This window comes from Botryllus schlosseri, chromosome 7 (assembly GCF_051294905.1).
Source record: "Botryllus schlosseri isolate E-star chromosome 7, Bs_hap1, whole genome shotgun sequence".
In the NCBI taxonomy this organism is placed as follows: domain Eukaryota; kingdom Metazoa; phylum Chordata; class Ascidiacea; order Stolidobranchia; family Styelidae; genus Botryllus; species Botryllus schlosseri.
The window spans coordinates 4,609,189-4,632,798 of NC_137242.1; the positions used below are offsets into that span (position 1 = coordinate 4,609,189).

General features: G+C 40.3%; 1 protein-coding gene and 1 long non-coding RNA gene across 2 annotated transcripts; one reads left to right on the forward strand and one right to left on the reverse strand.

Annotated features, from left to right (window-relative positions):
• On the reverse strand, positions 1 to 16,312 carry LOC145443729 (uncharacterized). The gene is made up of 11 exons (XM_080321679.1): positions 14,737 to 16,312; positions 11,734 to 11,943; positions 11,534 to 11,668; positions 9,667 to 9,784; positions 8,924 to 9,086; positions 8,061 to 8,142; positions 3,147 to 3,294; positions 2,416 to 2,602; positions 1,411 to 1,508; positions 843 to 941; positions 1 to 782 (listed from the first exon to the last, which is right to left on the reverse strand). The coding sequence occupies exons 1-11, from the start codon at positions 16,149 to 16,151 to the stop codon at positions 588 to 590; spliced, it is 2,850 nt and encodes a 949-aa protein (XP_080177805.1). The 5' UTR covers positions 16,152 to 16,312; the 3' UTR covers positions 1 to 587.
• On the forward strand, positions 10,784 to 23,546 carry LOC145443755 (uncharacterized). Its single transcript, XR_013916527.1, has 3 exons — positions 10,784 to 10,950; positions 18,341 to 18,478; positions 23,337 to 23,546. It is a non-coding gene; the product is annotated as an uncharacterized LOC145443755 (long non-coding RNA).
• The last annotated feature ends 64 nt before the right edge of the window (positions 23,547 to 23,610 follow it).

The window sequence follows — 23,610 nt, forward strand, 5'->3', positions numbered from 1 at the left end:
AAAATAATTAGGTCCTTATGATATAATTACAGTGCTCTAAAAAACTTTCAATATCATTTTAAGAAGGCTCGTTTTGGATAGGGGCGTTTTTAAACACGATTTGTCTTAGATAACGTCCTAGTTTGAGCAGTCCCGCTGCAACATTACTTTGGAACGCACACATCTGTGAGCAAAGATAAATCTAATAACGCAAATTTATGCAATAGCGAAATTGAAGAATCCTGTTTCTTATATGATTCAGGTTGGGTATCTCGCACATTCCGTAAAAATGATGTCGTTGCTCAATCATATACCTTATTATATTATTATATTTCAGCTCTGTGGTAAATCGGAAGCTTGAATCAGTTTTGAAAGGCGCAGAAACGTGGAACAGGTGATCATGATAAATTGTAGAGAATATCGCCCGTAACGCAGCTTTTGATACCTAAAATATCACTACAACTGCTTAATAGAGCTGGAAAACTTATTGCAACGATGCGGAAGCGCTTCAGGTAAATTGTAGGAGCTCAACGATCAGTAGTAACTGCCAAAACTTGCAGATCTTCATCGACAACTTAACACTTCTCAGTTTAGCGCAATCGCTCAGATCAGCATAGCGATTCGGGAGTGGAACTAAATTCCATTTCGATGGCGAAGTCTTCCTGGAAAATATGCCACGTTTTCTTTTTGTGTGGATTGTCAAGCTCATCTCTCTTGAGACGCAGAACACGGTCTCCCGGAACGAAACTGGTGTGGAACCAGAAATAGAACGGGCAATTATCGTATCCACGCGGGAGCTCTTTCTAAAATGTGAGCGGTCGTTCGATAATGTCGGGAAAATGTATTGATTAACCGATACGTACGCTCGTGGAGGTGAATCGGACTTTGATATCACCAGACAGAACTGGACATTGCTTCAAATCAGTAACGATTATGTGGTTTAGGTCAGAGTTATGAAGCATCTGTAAATGAAAAATGTGTTTTTGTAAGCCATTTTTGTAAAAGTACTATGGTAGTTTGAAATGGGGATTTATAAAATACTTAAAGGCTTCCGATATCAATACGGGGTAGTTTTCAACCGCAATAGAAAATGGACTATATCTAACGAACATGGTATATCATCACCTCTGCGTGGAAAAGTTACATGAATCTTCAAAAGTCGGCAGCGAATCAACAATCCTGAGTGTATGCGCACCTGCGCAGTTGATTCCAACAGAATACGTCCACAATGCACAATGCACTGCACATGCCCGACTTGTAAAAACTAGTGGATTTTTAAAATGCGCAACTAGAACTAGAACTAATCTCTTTTCAAAACCCGAAACTAGAACTAAAAACTACTATAAAAACAGAAGTTAGTTGGCCACCAACCACCTAGATTGGTAGGTTGTACATGTTGACACGTGCACGGTGAACATATGCAAACGTTACCTGACAATTGAGTCCTTCCGCGAATTTACAGTGAAATACTTCATCTCCTTTGACAATTATAGTCATGGACAAGTCGGAACCGTTTCCTCTTCCGACACCTTAAAATAGGGGTGTGAAACTCATTTGCATCCACAGATCACATGTATACGAGGTTGCATCGACATTGGGTCACACGGGACTTATCAGCGTAACTCAAGTCACTCAAAAGCCTCAAACATATTTGCATACCCAATATGCATATATTCCAAATTTTATGTTCATAGCAACATCTAGGATAGAGATTCCGGATTCTAGATCATAAGGAAATTTATTAAAAACTGAAGGGTTCGAAATATTTCAATTGCGGGTATTAGTTAGGGCTGGGCAAAATCGAGTACCTGAGTGATTCGATTCTGAATCACGTATTACGCTTCGAGTCGAGAATTCGAGTGTTACTCATTATGACGTCACAACAGAATGCACTATGTCAAAGTTCAAATATGTACCTTTTATGCTTCCACAAGCAACATATAACGCCTTTTATCCTTCACATTAAAGATACTGTTGTATTTGTTCGACCATGCCGATTTCATTGCACTTCTTGACAATGTTGTGGGATGATCATGACTTCGGAAATGCGTTATTTTCAGTAACGTTCGCAGCTTTGCACTATGTGTCGTATGCTGCGACACGGCCAATCAAGGTTTCAAGGCTTCCTCAGTGGAAAATAAGTATCAAAATTATAATTCTCGTTAGTAAATTAACTTTCAGTTGCGAGGAGCGTAAAATTTCAGTACTCGAAAAAATAGTCTTTTACTACTCGACTCGAATCATTAAAATTAATACTCGATTCAAATTCGAGTACTCGAATCATTGTGCCCAGCCCTGGTATTAGTCACCACAAGTTGATGGCTATGTTATAATTTGTGTCACTACACCGTATCACAATCAAAATATAGAATGAAGGGCGTTCCTTATCTTGATTAAATCCCAGAACAAATGAGGTATCGAAAAAGTACGCGTTACCTCGAATAGATGATATCTTGACTGATTTTAGCGTTAGCGGGACAGGTTCTGGCAATCCTCCACCAAATTCATTCTTGATCTTCTCATAATAACCGACGTATCGAATCTGAGAGGCAGTTTCTACTCCTTGGAATGTTTCTCCGACCTCCAGATCGGTTCGTCGTTGTCCGAAATAGTTCAGTGCGTCCTAAAACAGAGGCTAAAATGTTACTTTCAAATATCGCATAATTGCCATGCCGTGTTGCCTCGAGTCACTGTCCCAAAATGGCTTGACTCGGCTCTCAATTAACGTGAAAGATATAAGGAAGGACTCGTGACTCGGTGGCAAATGATTTTATAGCCTTCTTGCCACATTTCATTCTATTCACTTTGAAATATATGCCCCATATATTATTTTTAATTGAGCATAACCTGTGGACAGTATTCTCACCAATGCGCAAATATTACAGCGGTGAATCTCATCAACTTAGACCAGCCAATATGCAATCATGCATATGCATCCACACTCGATGACGACACCTGTCGATAATTGATAATTACTCGAAATTGACTCGAAATCGGAAAATTCAAGATGACTTAATACGTTCTCGAATCACTTTGAAGATTTGCGTGACTTGACTTGAAAATTTCTGAAATGACTTAATCTGATTCATGGCAAAATAACTTGTAACTCCACTTCATTCTAACATTGCAAATTGGGGATATAATCGTTATTGTTATACGCTCATCACCTTGGCGTTGACGAACATCCCGTCTTCAATGAGCCAGGAGCAGATTATCGTTCCTGTTCTGCCTTTGCCGCCTTTGCAGTGAATCGCCATTATGTGGTTTTCGTCGGCCATCCATTCTCTCGCGTTTTCAATGAACGAGAACAGGTCTCTGTCATGCAATAACACCGTATAATCACATTCAATATGTAGCCTGCAACCAAAGGCATAGGTTCCTAAACCGGTAGAATTTCACACTCTTAGAGAGAGAATTTAGCGATTCGAATTCACGTGCCTATACACTGTGAACAAAAATCCTGTATTTCACTGATTTCCACCATAACCTTGGGTGCAAATCAGCTAAACGGCACTTTCTATGGTATAAATTGTTGATTTCAATCTTCAACCAATTACAATGGGTTGAAAAGAGACAGATACACTAATTGTTCTGGATATGTATCCCGGGGGCGGATTGGGTTCTGTTTTCGTGAGTTAATCCATGCCATGAGGCTCAAAAATGATACCATTGAAACAGAATCCACTACAGTCCTGGGATATATCGTCATAAGGATTTGTGTAATCATATACTTCGTTTCCATGCTCGGCCGATGGGCCCATTTTCGAGAGACTCGGCCGACGAACGAGAGAATTTTGTTGCGCATTTACAGTGATGCACACCCACGTCGGCCGACTCGTCGGCCATCTAGTAAATCCTTCGGCTTAGCCCTTCGGCCATGCTTGCGCTGTGTCTTCGATTAGCTAATTGGTATTCGCTACTTACAATACACTTTTCGTATCAAATTAACCATGGCTGCACTCCGGACGGATCTTGGACGCCTTGAGAAACCAAGAATTATGATCGCAACGGAATTTAGTAGTACCGGTACTGCTGCGAATTACCCGTAGGCTACCGAAATCTTCGCGATCTGATCTCATACGCTGCTGCCACAATTCGAAGGTTTGCGTTCTATGGTGCATGGATACAATACAAACTATACCGCTTGACCACAAACTAGGTGAACTTATTCACATTCCCATGGTAAGCAAATCATCGACAGGACACTGGACGTTCATGTCTGAATCATGACGACGAAACAGTAGTACCGGTAGACTACTGGAGAAGTTACTATTCTGTGCTCGAAATTATTGGACCACGATATCCCATATCTATATCCCCCACATACTAAGATATACCACCAATTTTCATCTTTTATCCATCTTATTTTATCTTCTGTTTGTTTTAAGCAATTGGTTCATCGTGACCATTTTACATGTTGGATGCATTTCGTGTTCAAGGTCAAAGCGTGTTATTTGATTGAATGACCGCTACAAGTCTTTTCGGCTCATTCCTACCGAGTCATTTATCGCAATCTTCTGATTATTATGAAATTGTTACTGAGTAAGTAAGCCAAAAACGTCATCGCGATCGCTTCGCCCACCTAGTTCGGCCAAGTCACGGTTGGGTTACGTCTGCTCATGGAAACACGGCCGACATGTACAACGCATGCGTCATGGCCTTTCGGCCGACCGTCGGCCGAGCATGGAAACGAAGTAATAGTGTCCTATATGGTGTCGAAACAGGCAAATCTCACGCCTCAGTGAAATTGTATCACGTCACAATTTCCATTTGGCGACAGGCAATTTGACGGTCATTTCTGACCGGCTTGCCGAGCATTAAATTTAGTAAAACGGGAATCAATCGAAAGCTGACTCTGCACTGATTACGAAAATATAAATTTTATTCCGCTCGTGGCCCTGGAACTCCCACAATCAGCCTCGAATTTTTCATTGTTATGGAGATTTGGCATTGGGACGCAACAATGCTGTCTGGCGAAACGAGAGAGTAGCTCAAGAGAAAAAGAGCCAGACAGCATTGTTGCGTCTCAATGCCAATCTCCTTAACAATGAAAAATTCGAGGCTGATTGTGGGAGTTCCAGGGCCACGAGCGGAATAAAATTTATATTTTCGTAATCAGTGCAGAGTCAGCTTTCGATTGATTCCCGTTTTACTAAATTTAATGCTCGGCAAGCCGGTCAAAAATGACCGTCAAATTGCCTGTCGCCAAATGGAAATTGTGACGTCATACAATTTCACTGAGGCGTGAGATTTGCTTGTGTCGACACCATATAGGACACTATGGTGTAATTGTCTCGTTGTCACCCGTCTGTATGGGTGTGCATTGTGCAAACACTATTCGATACAAGACAGTGCCGATAGTCTGATTTGCACCTTATACTCTATGGTGTAAATTTCGTAAATACTCATATTCTCCGCCCAAGACCTATTGCCTCTCCTGATAACTCTCTCTATGGCAGGGGTGGGCAAACTTTTGAGCTCGCGGGCCGCATTCAACATCTAAATCCATTCGCGGGCCGCATTGAATAAAACTGAGATTATATGCATATAATGGTGAGGACATGGAGATTATATATGTTCCTATTTTAAAAAAAAAACATTGCTTTGATGATATCGTACACACGTCAGAAACATAGTGGCGAAATTTCAGAGGCTGGTCGACCTCAATAACCAATTTGTCAAAATTATAGAGATGAAAGTCGTTTGTCCCGATTCTTAGAACAGGATTGCAATTTAAATCTATGAGCAGTGATCCGTTCATAGAATTACTAATTCCACTTTTGGCTCAGTTCCAGGACACATCATAACCATGTTAGCTTCAAACACGCATCTGCGATGTGTAGATAAAATATATATACCCCAATTCTGCGCATACAGAGAAGGAATCTATACCTAAGACACGCGCAAATCGTTTCTATAAGCACATCACTGAAATAATTAAAACTGCAATGAAGTGGCCAATATGAAATCCCACTCGTCATCCGAATTATGTCAATCTAGTTTAGGATTTCTGTGATGTTTAGCAGTTGAAACCTTTCAAACTGAGTGCGCCTTGAGATCGGGCTGTCGCGCCAGAAATTAATCATAAAGTAAAGAAGTATTTTCCTCATAACAGTGGCTATCAATTTTTTGAGACACGCTACCCCCCTTGTGATGGTGAAATATTTTGCGCCGACCTTATCGTCATATTACAAAACGCAAATAGGGTGCTAGCAACCTAACAGATAGTTTGATGGCACGGAGGGTTACGAATATGGATGAGGAATTTTTAAATTTGAAATTGAGACTAAATACAGAGCAATAATCATGACGTGAATGAGAATCGCACGTAGCGCGAAAAAATTTTTCAGTGGAGGGAGGGCGTACCCCAGTTTTAGAACCACTGTCTTCGAATTATCATGGTGAAGTATACTAAGAAAAAGTTTAATGAAGTCCCTGCATTAATTCGATTTTTAGTGCGGATTTTATCAATATTTTAAAAAAGTTTCTTTAGACTCTCGCGGGCCGCACAGAACGGTGTGGCGGGCCGCATGCGGCCCGCGGGCCGTAGTTTGCCCACCCCTGCTCTATGGCATATCCAGTTATTTGGTGATATCTATCGACTGGGGTAGGGTCATTAGGATTGTACATCACAACTACTGGCGATATTGCATCAGCAATTTCTTGGCACCAACATCGCTATAGCCTACATCTACCTGTGTAACGGTTCACACTTGTGTGAACATGGCCATGGTTCGAATGAAAAATATTGCAGTGCGAATGACGAAGGTGGTGCGAATAGTGCGAATTTTGATCCGGACTAAGTACAAATGAAAATCGTGAATAATTGTTGATTTTTCTGACGTGGAATAATTCAAATAAACCTAATAGGAAATTTAAGGTCAGTGTAACTTTTGTAGTGGCGACGCAATTGTAAAAACTTGTTTAACTTATTGCACCACTAATCGTAGCTCTCACAAGCAGTAGTGAATTAATATTTTCGCACTATGCTTATTGCGTAACCAAAAGCCTGGTTTGGAAGCTGGTGAGTTCAGGCCTATATGAGACTCATTCATTTCGAGGCCAACCACTTCTGCGTCGGAACACATGAAGACGTGAAGTTTTGGCCAGCAAACCGCTGATAAAATGCGGTCCCAAAATATAAGCGGTGACAAAACCTTGGCCATAAAATGACCGATGCTTGATGGCCAAAGCTTTCGATATGGATATGTTCAGCACAGCTGCGACACGCAGAGCAATTTAATTTGCCCTAATTTGAAATCGCATGCGTCAGACATGTTTTGTAGAGCTGTGTTGGGTAGAATTGTGGTGTGCGCGTACTGTACACGGGTGATGCTCGGGTCGCGAGATGCCCCAAAAACTCAGAATTTAGTGGTGGTCCAAAAGCAGCTTTACCGTTATTAAACTGTTCTTAATTCTCAAGATAGATTGAGCTAAAGAGCGAAACACACAGTATCGTGAGTTTAGTAGCTCTTCACATGTACTCGCGAGACGGAATATGGAGCAACGTATCATAAGGTAAGCGAGCTTTCATGTGCATATACTCTCCTTGATCGTTTTGCACCTTATGTTCCAAGACATCAGGCAAAAGCCTCAACACAAACATTTGGGTTTTGCACCCTCTCGACAAACTGGAGCCTCCGGGACCTTTGTGACGGCTCTCAAAAACGATTTCTGCCAGCAAGCATTTTTCACTCGCGAAAAATACGCTGTATTTTGAATAGGAGTACAGAACAGATTCTAATACCTGGCCATCCAAGCACTAGTAGCCGTTCTTGTATAAAACCCAACAACTTGTTTTACCGAGAAGGGGGTTAGTGAAATACTTGAAATCAAAACTAGCGAAAAAAGTTCCCTTTTTAATGAGGCACTTGATAGCTTGAGCTACATAGTAACCAATTGTTGCACATCTGAACAAAATGCTGTTAAGTATCTTCTTTCTGTATATTAATTTTCGATTAGTTTGTGTGAATGAAAATTATTTTACAAAAAAAGTGCGAATGGAGGTTGAAAAGCACTGGGCTACATAATTGCATAATGAGGCTAAGTATTGCGATTTGTGACAATATCATCCCACTTACTCAAGAGTCGGTACGTTGTGGTCATCGATGTGCACCCGGCTTACTCTTCCTTCGAAGTATTTCGGATCATAACTTCGTTCACCTGGTATAATTTGAGGAATCGGGAATATCAATCGATGAAAATGTAGTAAGCGGGGTCACCGGAAACAAAATATCGATCAGCATTGAAATCTATGTAGAAGTCACGTACAAAGTTACTCAACTCTCGGCTAAGGGCTGAGTAGTAACACCAATGAAATATATAGCCTACTCGTCATACTTTCCATGTTAACGTCATTTGGGATATAGGTTGAAAAGTATCCAAGCGAAGAATGAAACGATTGTTCCGATTCCGATCCATTGTTACGATTGGATGCAAACGTCGATTCAATACCAAATGATGTCATAAATTTGACGGAAAATATTCTGCGATATTGACACATGGAAGAGGACATATTGACAGTACGATCGTAAAGCAGAACAAATGTGGCGGCGTGAAGGTTGAGTTCGAATTGCTCGCAGTAATATTCATTTATTGCCTATCTCAGCGATTAGATTGTACAAAATGGACGACAAATCGCGACCACGATATCAATATATTCCTGGCCGGTATGGATTTTCGTTTGAAGGAACATGAATATTTTCTTCTGCACTGGACTCAAAAGCTGGTGTGTCGATGGAGATGCGGAGGGTATCGATTCAGTGGTATCATTTTCCTCTCCACGCTCTCCCGGAATGCTGATCTCTTAGCTTGAAAGCCGTGGATGGCAGTTTTACGAACAAGTCATTGGTTTGATCCGGCCAGGGCTTGAACCCACGACTGACAAACCGGACGCTCTACCGCAACGCGTGATTAAGAAAGGCAGTGAACTATCTGCTCTTACTGCACAGATTGTAGAGCTTGTAATTCCCAGGATGTTTCGTCTTCATGAATCGGCTGACTTCTTCGATCGGATTGCGGAAAATGCTGGTTTTTCCAGAACTTGGAAATGACATCGCGATAATTCTGTCTGTGACGTAAGTCAAGTCCAGGTCAAATCCATCTTTCTGTGGTAAGAGTAAAACCGCCATTTAGTGGCAGACTGCGACATGATCTTCGGATAGTTTCCGAATATTAGGGTTACCAAATGCCCTCTTTTTCAGGAAATCGAAAATGTCCTCCGAGGAAACGTAGATATCCTCCGTTTTGGAAATTTGTCCTCCTACATAGCTTTGACAGCCAGACTAAACTAAAAAGGCCATAAATGACGCGACTTCTGGAATGCGGACTTCGAGCGGGTCATTCGGGAGTAGGTCTGGCAAAATTACCTTTCTTAGTCAACACCACATCAGTCTCGTCAGAAAGCGGGTAAATCGGTAGTCGAGTCGGAAAGATGACCTTTTTTTAGTCAACACAAAAAAATTTCCAGTACAAATTTTAGAATCAGCAGTTTTCTAGTCCGGTCTTCCGACTTTGTTAATTTGTAAAAAGGGGTCTCTTTTCCGGATTCCAATATATGGCAACCCTACCTCTAGTATATGGACTTATTTTAAGAATAGGATGTGTGACTAACCACGTCATATAGGACCGCCTGGGCTTTGTGTACAAGTAGGCCTATATTTTTCCTAATTCTGGCGTACACATGACCTGATATCTTCTTTTATTCTGTGACACCGTGCGCCTCGTAGATGCCTTCATTTGCTCGTGCCCGTAGATGAGTCGTGCAAATCGAACGATCCGAAGCAAACGAGCCAGTACGATTAATCTAAATCGAAACGGATCGATGGTTAGCTCAGATCCCTTTTATACCATGCATATATACATTAATAGGAAATTAATAACGTCTGCCCGCGCTGTAAATGTCATTGTTTTACTCGTTAGTCCGACATTGAAACCGACGAAATGCAAGTCGGATGAAGTGAACACATGTGGTGGTTACTAAGTACTACTACTATTTGACAGTGTTGGGATCAAGTCACTACCTTCGAGTCACGACTCATCTCGAGTCATTGCACATTTTGACTAGAGTCAATTCAGGTCACTCGATTTTTGTAGATGACTCGACTCAAGTCAAGTCAAGTCACGAGTCAAGTTACTAGTCAAGTCAAGTTAAATTTTCAAAGTACGAAACATGATTCAGAGTCATTGCATTTTGCTAACTATTTTAAATACAATGTAGTCCTCATTTATTCTGAACGAATAAATAGTTCAGGGGTTCTCAACTTCCCATGTATAACGGGCCGCATTTTACCTGCAAAAGACGCTGCGGGCCGCAAAACATTATTACCGTGCATTTGTGGGCTTCTATCATGCGGGCCGCGGGTTGAGAACCCTTGAAATAGTTGATTGAATATTATACACGCAAACCGCTCACGTAGGCTATATATGATAAACTACGCTATAGTATCGGTATAACCCCAGTCTCAGCCAAAATACGGGATAAAATACGAAACCTCAGAAAGTAGAAAAATGGTATGTTGCAATACCCTAACCTCCTACATATGCAGCATATACAAATATAAACGTATGAACGTTATTCGTTCGATTTAAATCATGCAATAGGGTTGGTCAAGGTGAGCACTCGCACAGTGAGCTGTTTATAGAACAGGGATACATTGCTAGTATGTTACTTTACTACTAGTTTACGACAACATAGGCAGTATGCTCCGATCACTGCGTTTGCGATCAATTTATTTGTGATATAACAATGGAGGCTCGGTGAAAAGCACAAACATTGAGTGATTTGTTGCGCTCACATGTCACACCAACGTATCGTTAACAATCCGAAGATATACAGTGATTTAGTCGACATCGATTAACCTACTGCTTTACTTGCTGACTTGAAATTGACTCGCAAATTTTGCTTCGAGTCACGAGTCAGCCCGCATTTCTGAAACTTCGAGTCGAGTCAAGTCAAGCCATACGAAAAAGGTGAGACTCGATTCATTCCAACACTGCTATTTAGTGCCGCCGAATAGGTTCTATTCACTTGTAGTACTTACTCTACCCATGGTGACGTCATATTTGGTGATACGATCGTTCACATACAATGTTCTTTCCAATTCTCTACTAGTTGCTGACGATTACCCCTGACGATTATCAGCGGAAAATATTCGGGTTTATTTCAACATGAATAATTCAATTGTATATTGAAGTGCTGTACCTCAAAGAAGCTCTTCAAGCTACTTACTTCAGCACATTAAAAACTTTGGTTTTCGATATCTACTTGAAGTAGGCTACCTCTAGCGGTTGAGGTATCAATTAAACTTATATTGATATTGCCTCAATGACCACTTGGACCAACAGCCGCACTAAAATACGCAAATGGCGATTAGTAAGTTACACCGGAACGCCTTAAAACTAACATGATGGCATGAAATAAAGAAAAGAAATACATAAACATACAATCTACATAAAGACATGCTCTCACTCGCAAATCATTATGATTCGGCTGAGTGATACACAATGTTGCCGTATTTTTAACATGTGCAGGCTGGTTCAAATTTTTGCTCACCTGCCTATGTCAGCCGCGTTTGTGTCGGCGTTCTGTATCTTCTCATCAAGTGCAATATATATTACGACAGTAATGAATGTTATCACCACGATACAAGCGTCTGCAACCTCCCATTTGTTCTCGAAGAATTTTTTTCTGAATGACAATATCTCAAACTTCATGCACGCTTTCAAGTAACGTTATTGATGCTTTTTATTTACCCATATGCGAAAATCCTTAGTAGTAGATCAATCATAAATATGATTGACAGGGCGAGTGCCATTCCATCGTAGAATAATTGGGTCTTCCTGGGTTTTTCCGATATACTAAGATCGACAATCGTGAGTATAACATCGAGGAGAATGAGAGCGCAAATGAACAGACGCACGGGAAGATGATCCACAAATAGTCTCACTTTATACTGGGCTTTTCTGTAAAACAGATCACTCGTGTCATACAAAATTGTGCGACCATGCGATTGAGTAAATTGAGCCCGTTTATGCATGAGCAAACGAGAGAGATGCGCAGCTTGGGATAGGATCCAGACATGGGGTGATTACTTCATGAATGTAATCGATTGCGATTACGATTACTTCTGAATAGCGCGATTACGATTACAGCAAAATCAGGAAGTAGTCGATTACGATTACGATTACATTGGTCAAGTAATCACGATTACTCACGATTACATTTATTTTTCTTCTTTGAACTAAACTTAGAAAGTGTATTGGAAGACAATATAAAGATTGCGATGAAAAGGCCTAAAAACAACCTTCTTTATCGATGATACATCATTTTCTTGTTACGTCATAATATTTGCTCAACTTTATAGGGGACGATTTATCGCACCCACCGATTTGCATCCTTGTCAGATCCGTAACTACCGAACCCCAAACTCCCTCATATGATAGTGAGCGAGCAAGTGCCTAAAAATCACTTCGTCAGCCCCCCTCCACCCAAAAAACATTTGTCTTGGGCACCCATAGGATCACTATTTTTTTAATAATTTTATATAATTCATTGTTGATTCGGTCAAGACTATTGGGTATTGCATATAGATTGCTATAAAAAATTTATCCTCTCTCTGCCCACGTAATCAGATTTGCCGGTAGTGCTGAGTGAGGTGTTGCCTGGGAAAATGTCGGGCTCGTAAATAATAATTGAACATAATCGAATGGGCCCGTTGTTATTTCGTGTACTCCTGTCTGCTATGTCAGATGATATTAAAAACGCCCAAACGTACTAAACTAAAAGTCGCACACGATTTCAAATTGGTATTTCCTCACTGGCAAATAATTTTTCTCTGCAGTGCGGCACTTGTCTTGTAGATTGTCAGGACAGGGACATTTGGCGCCAGCCAGTAAAAGGCTACTATAACCAATTGAACATATCTGTATATATATATAAGTTTTCGGTCAGCATAAGGGCGGTCGGTCAATTTTTTCTCGCTGCTTATCGTTCTTGCACACTTATCGGAGTTGCATATTACATGGCCTAAAACTTTATATGTTTCGATGCGTCGTGGCGCGGTAATGGCCGACGCCGAAATGACAATTTCTATTAATCATGCGTATTTTGCTTGGAGAATAGTACACAATAACGAAGAGGTTCGGCACCATTGAATCGTTGTTGCATAAAGTTGCATATATTTTCAAAAAAAATACTCACGAAATTATTTTGGGTCCTTATCGAACCCCCCCTCAATTGAAGGGTTTGGATTGCGGTAGTTACGGTCCTGGAGCGAGCTCGAAGGGAATCGAAAGTAATTCGTAATCAACATAAATTCTAGACAATTTTCAAGAAATTTAATCAACTTCAAAATTTTCGTCAAGCTTCTTAATTTCATTTCCGTATGGATAGCTTGGTTCTGAAATGCATACGTCTCCCGTTAAGCAAAAAAGCATGCCTAATTTATAACAATAGGGGGCTCGGTGCACGGCATTACCACGCCACGACACACCAAAAGACAGGTGCAGCTTCAACCAATATGCGACTCCACGAAGTGTGCTACCAAAAAATACCACTTTGGGTATGTGTTCATTGTCAATAGCCGCGGTGGATGGGCGTGACGAATAGTCATGTCTTCCAAATCTGAACTCCAAAATACAGATGCCACCCAGGGCACCCTCAGAGGAATGAATGCATAGCAATTTGTGTGTGCTTCCCACGAAGTTTTTAGTCTGCTACGTTTGGGCGACTACAATATCTTTTGATTATATAACAGACGTCATCAATTAATAACATACAATAACGTAATTATAACAGCATATCAGATGTTATAAATATGAATGAATAGAAACTTTCATCTCCTGTAGCAAAGCAGTTACTGGCTGGAATTGAACCAAATTTTGTGTGTAGGCTTAAATTAGGTAACCTAACAATTTTGTCAAGTAGCTAGTACGATTTGAGAAAAAAAGTCATTTTTGAAGAGCCCTAATGTTCAGTTTATGTCATAGTCCTTGTACAAATAAAAAGTAATAGTTATTACATAAAGAAATCGATTAGATATGCGAAGTAGTCGATTACGATTACGATTACTTTGAGTTTTTTTTAATGTAATCGATTGCGATTACGATTACTTGAAAATGCTGCAATCGATTACGATTACTAATTGCGATTACCCCATGTCTGATACGATCACGATTTTGTCATCAAGTTAGTCGCAGAGTAGGCTATCATTGCTCACTTGCACTATCACTTGCTCATTTGCAATACAAATGACATTCCGCTTCGGAACAGTCGAGATGTACGACGTGGGGCTATACGGTTCAATATATTACTTATTTCTGCTATAAATTATTCATCAACATTGCTGGCAGTCAATTCGAATAAATAATAATAGCTCTTGCTTTGCTGTTTACGCTGTGAATGAAGGACACAATACTATAAGTTGACTCTATTCATCTGATGTGAATACGATGCCAATATGTCTACCGCAGACCATATATGTCCGGAACGTACTCAAGTAGAAGACGAAGTACCGTCTTAAACACCTATTCAAGTACAGGTATAAGTAACGATCTACAACAAGTCAAAATAAATTAGGTAATGTGGGCCTAGTTTTACAGAAAAATTGAATACTGTGAACTACAAGTAACCTGAAATCATAACCACTAGAGTAGCCTACGTAGTGTGTGCATTGTGCAAGAAGGCAAAACTTTCGTGAGCACATCGAAAAAGTATAGAAGTACTTGTTACTGCATTATACCAACCATAATACTCACTCTAAATTGGTAGTTGGAATAAATTCGCTTTTGCCATCGTCTACATCGGCAAAATCCCATCTGTCTGAAAATTCAGGCATGGTTATGCTTGGGCCGCCCGTACCGAATTCGCCGTTGGGAGGTCCCGGAGATCTAAGCGTTTTACCCGCTGGCTTTTCGTGAACATCTGCAAAACTGACTTTCTTTTTTGAAGATGAAATTTTCTTCGATTGTTGATTTTTGGGAGGCTGATTATTCGCGGATTCGGAATTGTCGCTTGCATCTAACATAGCAGGCTCTACAGCCGTCGTACTCTTCGCTATAACCTGGTCTAAATCTAAAGTCGGGCTGACATCACGCTCCGGTTCCGACTTTTGGCGTTCAAAATCTTCTAGAAACTGATCTACTGCACCCATGGCATTTGCAGCCACTGCCTCCTGATCGATGATAAGTGTCGGAGAACTCGGCGGGGTACCGGTATGCTCAAAATCTCCTCCCAAGTCAAGCGTCGAAGGTATCGCCCGGTGGCTATCAGATTGATACAGTAAGCTGTCATTTGAAGGAATTGCTAAGCTTCCAGACTGTGATCCGACAATCATAGAACCCGCAGTGCCAATGATACTGCCACCTGCAGCTGCAGACATTTCGTTGGTGTAAGTCACATTTTGAGTACTATGCTTTTTACTTCCTCTGTCCACAGCAGCATATATGTCCTCGTTGATTGGGCCTTTGATGCTTGTCTTTTCCCTTTTATCTTGAGCAGTAGGAGCAATCCCGCCGAACTCTAAAGCCGTGACAGGGTTTGAAACATTCCCATCATCCGGCACGTCTTGCTGGAAGCTTAGCGCTCCATCCACTCTCACGGAATCGGTAGGGGGAACCATCGTAACCGATGCGAAAACATGGGCTGTCGGAGGTTCATTCTCGCTGTTTAAGCTATTTGCAGCGTTGGGTGCTGCCTTTGTATCGAGATCTCCTAATATCGACGATGGGGGTTGTAGGCCGTTAGAATTATCGGATTTGTGGCCACCAAAGTCGAACATATCAACCTCAGTAGATGGCGCAAAAGACTGTGGATCTGGTGAACCACCATCAAAACTCAGCACGTCGAAAGAACTTCCAGGACTAAACGGCTCTTGTGACGTTGCAACACCGCCGAGCTCATAAACATTATCGTTTTCCATATTTTTTGACACCGTGGAAGCGTCATCCACCAGGGTAAACGAATCGTTCTGATTTCCGAGATCATTAACCTGTTGACTATTGATCCCAAAGATATCGAGAGAATTTCCTCCTTGGTTCTGACTGCTCGCCGGAGCTGTTGAGTCTCCAATGTCACTTAGAACAAAGAAATCGTCCGAGTTGAGTAAGTCACCTCCAAGACTTCCTTGTTGGCCATTTCCCGTGGAGGACACTGGGTCGAAGAAATCATCCATTTGTCCTATCCTATCGTCTTCCCAAAATAGGGAATATATTCTCTTAATCTGACTATAGTCAACGAGTGGTTATTTCGTCATATTACACATCTAATATATCCGAATAAGTAAAACGATGAAACTTTTTAGTTCATAACAGGACTATGACTCCTTTATCGATGCCGACTATCCTGTATACTTCTGCAAGATTTCTGTTGACATACCGATGGTACCTTGTTTATTCAATGCATGGTTAGTTATACAATGGCCAGGAAAGTCGAACCCGGCATATAGTGATATCAAATATTAACGCTAAGCGTGTTGTTTGTTTATCGAGGTATCATTTTCACGGGGATTGTTAATGCATATATAGCCAGGTTCGCAAAGAGTGCCTTCGCTCCCACTCCCCCTCCATCGAGTTGGGTACTGCAACCCCATATTTTCAGTACGTCACAAGATCCGGAATATGATGGACATATTGCCTTGACGTGCAATCAAATCCCGTAGGTTAATAATCTATAGCTCTACGATAAGATAGTTTTTCAGCAAGTACCGGCTATGACTACCATCTCTATAGCTATCTCTAGATTCTTTATTCGCTGAAAAGTGTTGTCACGCATCGTGCGCACATCATTGTTAAAAATATAATAAAAGTGATGATCATGATATATATTATTTTGCATTTGTATTTCTTTAATAAAATAATATTTCTTTTGTGGTAACTATGCCCGTCGCATATGCGCACAGCGTTGTACCGACGTAAAGTTTTTAAAAAAACGTGGCTTTAAACTGTTTTGCCTGTTTTATCTCGATATTGAGTTCATGCGGTCCACCGCCTCTACAAAATTTGAAAAGTTGCCCGCGAACCGTTTCGAGTTGGCAACCCCTGGTATAGATGCAACTGAATTTCTATTGGGCGCTACCAGAGGTGGTCAGTACAGAAGTACTTCTACTCTTTTAAAGTACTTAAGTAGTTTTCCGTTACTTGGGTACTTACTCAAGTAGATCTAATTTCCCGTTACTTCTACTTCGTAATATTTTTCGATCTACTTACTTACTTTGCGCTATTTTCAGTTTGTCAAGTAGAAGTAGTTTAATCCTCTAATCAGGATGATACCCTGAGGAATTTTGGGGCGGCTGTTTTCACGGAGTATCAACATTTAATTATCATAAATATGGAGTATATATTGAGCTTTGCGCACAGTGGATATGGAGTGACCAATATGATTTCACGACAGTATCGGTGAATATAATTTAGGTGGCGGGTTTCGTGGTTCCGTCCACACCGCATTGTCTCCCATATGAATTATTTCATCACAGTGGACCATCAGAACTTTTTTAACTGATGTTTCGCTATCTAGCATTTACTCATCATATCGTAATCTAGCAGTCCATGACGTGTCCTAAATTGGAAAAGTGGACTCTGACTTTTTTTAGCCTTCGACCTGTTTTATCATACCACCTTTGAAACTTTCTGGACTAATGACATGAAATACATTTTACGCTTTAAGAAGTAGTATTTATATTTCTCTTTCAATTCCCAGTATGATACCTTGAGTTCTAATTAGTTTCAGTTCTTTGTCTGGAGAACATACAGGTTGAAGAGAAAAAAAAACAAGTGTAGTGTACTGCCTTGAATTTCTGGAAATAAAAGCTACAGATGCCATTTTACGATCCCCCATAATGTTTATTAACGTTTAATAATCGCACAAATGTTTACACCGTATCCAATAACTTCTCCGAATTGCTCTTCGACTAAACTACAGGCCTTATAATTTGACGGAGGGCGCCATACCATGATATTTTCTAAAATGAACTGTTCGAGTAAACAGAGGATACGTATCGCATTTCCATTTCAATACTGTCATTTTCTTCCCATGATGCGGACGAATGCTTATGGTGTCGAAAATTGGATACCTCCTGGTATGCGTCAATATGAATCAAGCTCGGCACCTTTTGCATAGCTCTATTGCAGCTTTTGACAGTCTGTGCGAACGAATTGCGATCGTTTTCAGAACTAAACTTACTTCAGTAGATTTAAAGTCAGTCAATTATACTTCTACTTCAAGTAGTTTTAGGTTGCTTATGAAAGAAGTAGGCTACTTCTACCCGTACTTTAGTCGATTTTTTCATCGCTGCTTTTACTTGAGTAGCTTTCTTGACTACTTTGATCGCCTCTGGGCGCTTCATAACGTGATGATCATATTCAGAAACTGATGACGTCATTGCTCAAATAAGAATCGTTGAATAGGACTCAAGAGTGAAGAAATACATTCTCCTTATTATCGACTGTTTTTACCCTGGGGCCAACATCATTGATTGTGACATTCGGTGGTAAAAGTAAAAAGGTAATGATTGGAATGATCGCATTTGTATTTCTATATACCTGAATCCGATTCTTAAATGTCATGCGGCTCCGGCTAGTAATCTGAAATCTGGAGTCCTATAAATAATTATAATCATCATCAGATAATATTTTCATGGAATTAAGCTGTTAAGTCTAGCCTAGTATAACAACTGGCTGCTCTGCAACTTGATATGGATCCAGAGATATCAAAGAAACTGAAAGAAATAACCAAACAACTTGCAACTAAAATCGACAACAGTGAAAACCGTTTACTCAAGAAACTTGTACAGGAACTAAAACCTCTGGTGGAGAGAAGCGTGGAAAACCATCTGGATTCTGCTATCTCCAAAAATCAAGACAACGACACCAATGCCATCAGTTTGCTCCATGAGAAGATGGATCATATAATTCATCAAAATAAAGAAACAGAAAATAGTCTATACGAAATAAAAGGATTTCAGGACGCCTTGAAATCCAAACTGGAAGCCCAGGACACTAGGCTGAAAGAATTGGAATCAAAGGTTGAGGCAATCACTCTGGACAATCAGAATCTGAGAGGACTACTCCACAGCAATCGCCAAATGATCGACCAGCTCGAACAGAATCAGCGGAACGATTCCTTGGTTATCAGTGGATTACCTAAAAAAGAAAACGAAAATCTGGAAAAAGAAATAATTGATATGGGAGGAAGGATTGGACTGGATATCCAACCCAGTGACCTTGAGTGTTCTTACCGACTCAAACAATCATCGAAAACTGCAGACAAACATGCTCCACTGGCTCTCGTAAAGTTCAGGAACTCCAAAATCAGATCGCAACTCCTGCAAAAAAGAAAAGAACTTCGAAGCATCCATGACAACTTGACTGGCTTTGAGGATCTCTATATTAATGAAAACTTGACCAAGTTCAGAAGAGTGCTCCACTCGAAGACTCGCCAGCTGGGTAAATCTCTTGGATACAAGCACTGTTGGGTGGTCAATGGTAAAATTTTTCTCAGACTTCTTGATAACACAAAATCTATTTTCATTGATTCTTACGAAACCCTAGAAAAGCTGCGCTGCGAAGCTTAAATCATTGTTTTCTTGTCTATCATTTATTTTTATGTCTTCTCCAAACGAGGACAATGCTGACGTTTCCTCTAATATCCAGGATATGCAATACCCAAATATTAGCGACTGTATTATGACTACGCGTGACCATTTATTGCCTATTTTAAGCCAAGTCCAAGAATATGCACAGTTTACAATGATTCACCTTAACATTAGGTCTTTACCTAGTCATTTGGATGAGCTGAGTGATTTGATTGCTAACTTAAATAGTATACCTTGCTCGATTGCCATATCAGAAACTAAGCTAAAAGCTGACCCGAATACTTCAATTGATATCAACGGCTACTACTACCTAAATTCACCTACACAGGGAATGGCAGGGGGTGTAGGACTTTACCTAAAGTCCTATATCAACTCCAAACAGCTGCATGAATATGACTTGAATTGCAGTGGTGTTGAACAATTATGGGTGGAAATTTCTAATCCAAGAATTAGAAACAAACATACTGTTGTTGGTGTCATCTATCGTCACCCTAACTTCACTATTTCAGAATTCGCCAGTGAACTCAGTAGTACTCTCACCAAACTGCAGCAAAAAATATCCAATTTTTCATAATGGGAGACATCAATATTGACCACCTATCTGATTTAACGTCTCACCAGGACTATCTCCTTATGCTACGATCTAAAGGCGTTGCATCCATCATTTCAAAACCCACTAGAGTCACAGCTACCTCTTCCACCATTATCGATCACATATACACCAATCTTTCCATTATTGATATAAGGCCTATAGTGTTAGACTATGACATGACGGATCACTACCCTGTTCTTGCGCAGGTAAAATTGTCAAAAAAACGTCAAAATGATAATATGCAACCGATATACCGGCGCAGTATACATAATGAAGCATGTGAACTTCTGACAGATGATGTAGAGGAATTTTTCACATCCAATGAACTTCCCACTTTGTGCAACAGCAACTTTAATCCATCATTTGACCATTTCCTGTCAGTTGTGAAGCTACTAATTGAGCGACATATGCCTCTGCAAAAACTGAGTAGAAAAAAGAGAAAATTGTTATTGAAACCTTGGATAACACCCAGTATAATTAGGTCCATCAAAAAACGCAATAGTCTTCATAGAAAATGGATATCACTAGGCTCAGACGAATCCAAAATTGAATACCAAGAGTATGCTAAAGCACTCTCCAGGATCAAAGCTAAAGCAAAACGGACGTATTACTATCAGCTGTTTCACAGAAATAAAACCAATCCTAAGCAAACCTGGAAAACTATCAATAGCTTAATAAATCGTCCTTTGGCTAAAGGTACGCTGCCAACAACCATTACAAATGAGCAGGGAGTACCCACTTCAAATTCTCATGACATAGCATCGTTATTCAATAAACATTTCTGTTCTATCGGTAATAACCTCGCATCCAAAGTGCCGCCAAGCAATGATTCCCCTATAGCAGCTATTCGCAGTGTTCCCAACTCGATACTTCTCTCTCCGACCACAGAAGAGGAAATGATTATCTTAGCGTACTCACTCAAGAATGACAAAGCTGAAGGATGTGATCGAATTCCTATTAAACTACTAAAATTGATTTTTCCTTTGGTTTCTAGACACCTGGTCCATTTTTTCAACAGTTCTATTTCATTAGGGATATTTCCAGATGCATTGAAGGTCGCCAAGGTTGTCACTATTTTCAAGTCAGGTGATAAATACAATGTCAACAACTACCGCCCCATATCTATCCAACCATCCTTGTCAACCATTTTTGAAAAGCTATTACATCGACGACTTACCAACTTCCTCGATGCTCATTCTGTCATACTAGACAACCAGTTTGGCTTCCGACAAAATCTTGACACAAATCAAGCAATTCTTGCCCTTACTTCCAAAATATATCAGAGACACAACTCTGGTATGATTTCATGTGTTGTTTTTCTTGATATAAAAAAAGCTTTCGACACTGTCAATCATTCAATACTTGTAAGTAAACTCTCGTGTTATGGTATCAGAGGTGTAGCCTTGGATTTGATTACAAGCTATCTTACCAATCGATGTCAATATGTTTACAGTAAGGATCACCTACCTTCTGAAAAGGGTGACATAGTGTGTGGTGTACCACAGGGCTCCGTTTTAGGACCCCTATTATTTAGTCTTTATATCAATGATGTTGCTGCATGTATCTCAGAGACCTCAGTCCTATTTGCCGATGATACTTGTGTACTTATATCTGCTACAGACTTGACCTCTCTACAAACCAAAGCTAATTCCGAGATTTGTCAGATGACTGCTTGGATGAAAACCAATCGATTAACCATTAATCCAATTAAGACTCAGATACTGGTCTTCAATTGTAAAGCTACCTCAACTTTTTCACTAAGTGTATCTGATGTCATTATTGCACCCTCAACCCATACTCGATATCTGGGAATTATCATTGACTCCAATCTTAAATGGAAGACCCACATTTTCAATCTATGTAAAAAGCTATCTGCTACGGCCGGAATTCTAGCGAGACTGAGACATTCTCTCCCTAGACAGATCTTGAGAACCATTTATTTCTCCTTATTTCACCCTCATCTGCTTTATGGATTGTGTGTATGGGGGAAGGCCAATCAGACGGATTTAAACAGAATCTGTGTCATCCAAAATCGAGCCATAAGAAATATATGTGGAATAGATTCTAGATCATCTGCTACTCCTGGTTATTTAGCTCTCAGGATACTTAAGCTACCCGATTTGTATAAATATGAAATAGCCAACCTGATGCATAAATTTACAAACGGAAATATCTCTCCTTACTTTAATAGCTTGTTTGAGCAATCTTCCACTGTACATGGGTATTCTACTAGATCATCGGAATCTGGTCATCTTTATGTTCACCGGATGAACTCCAGATTGACCCAACAGTCCATTGAATATATGGGCCCAAATATTTGGAATGGAGTGCCCGACAGTATTAAAGAGCTCTCTCAGCATGAATTTAAAACCCAATACCTGGATTACCTTATTTCAAATTATAATAAGATATGAGAGTATGTAGGCTACCCGGCAATTTATAAATTATACATCTATTTATTGATTTCATATTGCTTTACCTAGTATGTTGCCATGACTACTGTCTTTGTTATATATTTGTGATTATTATTTTCTTCTATTTGTGATTATTATTTTCTTCTGTGTTGCAGACTGTCCAGTGTTATATTTATTCGGATGAGTGCACTCGATTACTTTACTGCCATGGAGGTGACGAGTAACAAGGCCTTTATAGGCCATATCGTCACCTCCAGTCAACTTTTTATGTTTGACGAAGCAATAAATGTCTGTCTGTCTGTCTGTCAAGACACATACAATGTACAATACGATGTAATGAATAACAGATAAGAGGATGCTCAACGACTGGTTGTGGTCTCTTGGCCTATAGTAAGCCTCTATAGTTTACCTGACCAAGATCTGACATATCGATCTCGCCTTCCTACAGATGCCACCATTTTGTCACCTGTGATTATATAATACCTTCTTTTACTTTTCATTCAGTGTGCATGCCTCCTATTTTACATCGCCTAGGTCAGGTGGATGTCTGATTTCGAAGACTACTCCAATAAGAATTTTGACACTTTCCTATCTTTCATGGTATCGCAGTCGTTTGTTACATTGAGTGAAATGATGAAAATTGATTTGAATTGGATTATTCTGGCGTTTGCATCGGCCTAGTGCCCAATGTCACAGTTCTTTTCGATGATGATCTCTATTCCACTGCTCTTTCCGTTCCTTGAGAGTGCGTTCTTTCATCAGGTCTTTTTCTGGGCTTTTTGACGCCCCATGCAGGGGATGAGGAGCTCAGATAAACCTCCGACACGGAATCGAACCGAGGAGGCCCGGGTAACAGGCACCAACGTCATCACTACGCAAACTCACTCCGGTTGCGCCGAAGAATCCTGCAAATCTTGTCATGTTTAAACTCCCTTGGCTGTCTAGGATCCGCTCTGACTGCACACTCCGTTTCTACCGTAGTATCCTTGCCCTGCATCGGCTTCTGATTTCTGAAAACCGGATCAGGCTCAGTCAG

Excerpts from the sequence above, each read along its gene's own strand:
- LOC145443729 (XM_080321679.1), bottom strand. The coding sequence starts at position 16,151 with ATGGATGATTTCTTCGACCCAGTGTCCTCCACGGGAAATGGCCAACAA. Across the intron at positions 2,603-3,146 it reads GGATGTTCGTCAACGCCAAG|GACGCACTGAACTATTTCGG; the intron begins GTGATGAGCGTA and ends CCTCTGTTTTAG. Across the intron at positions 783-842 it reads TCCGATTCACCTCCACGAGC|AAAGAGCTCCCGCGTGGATA; the intron begins GTACGTATCGGT and ends CTCACATTTTAG.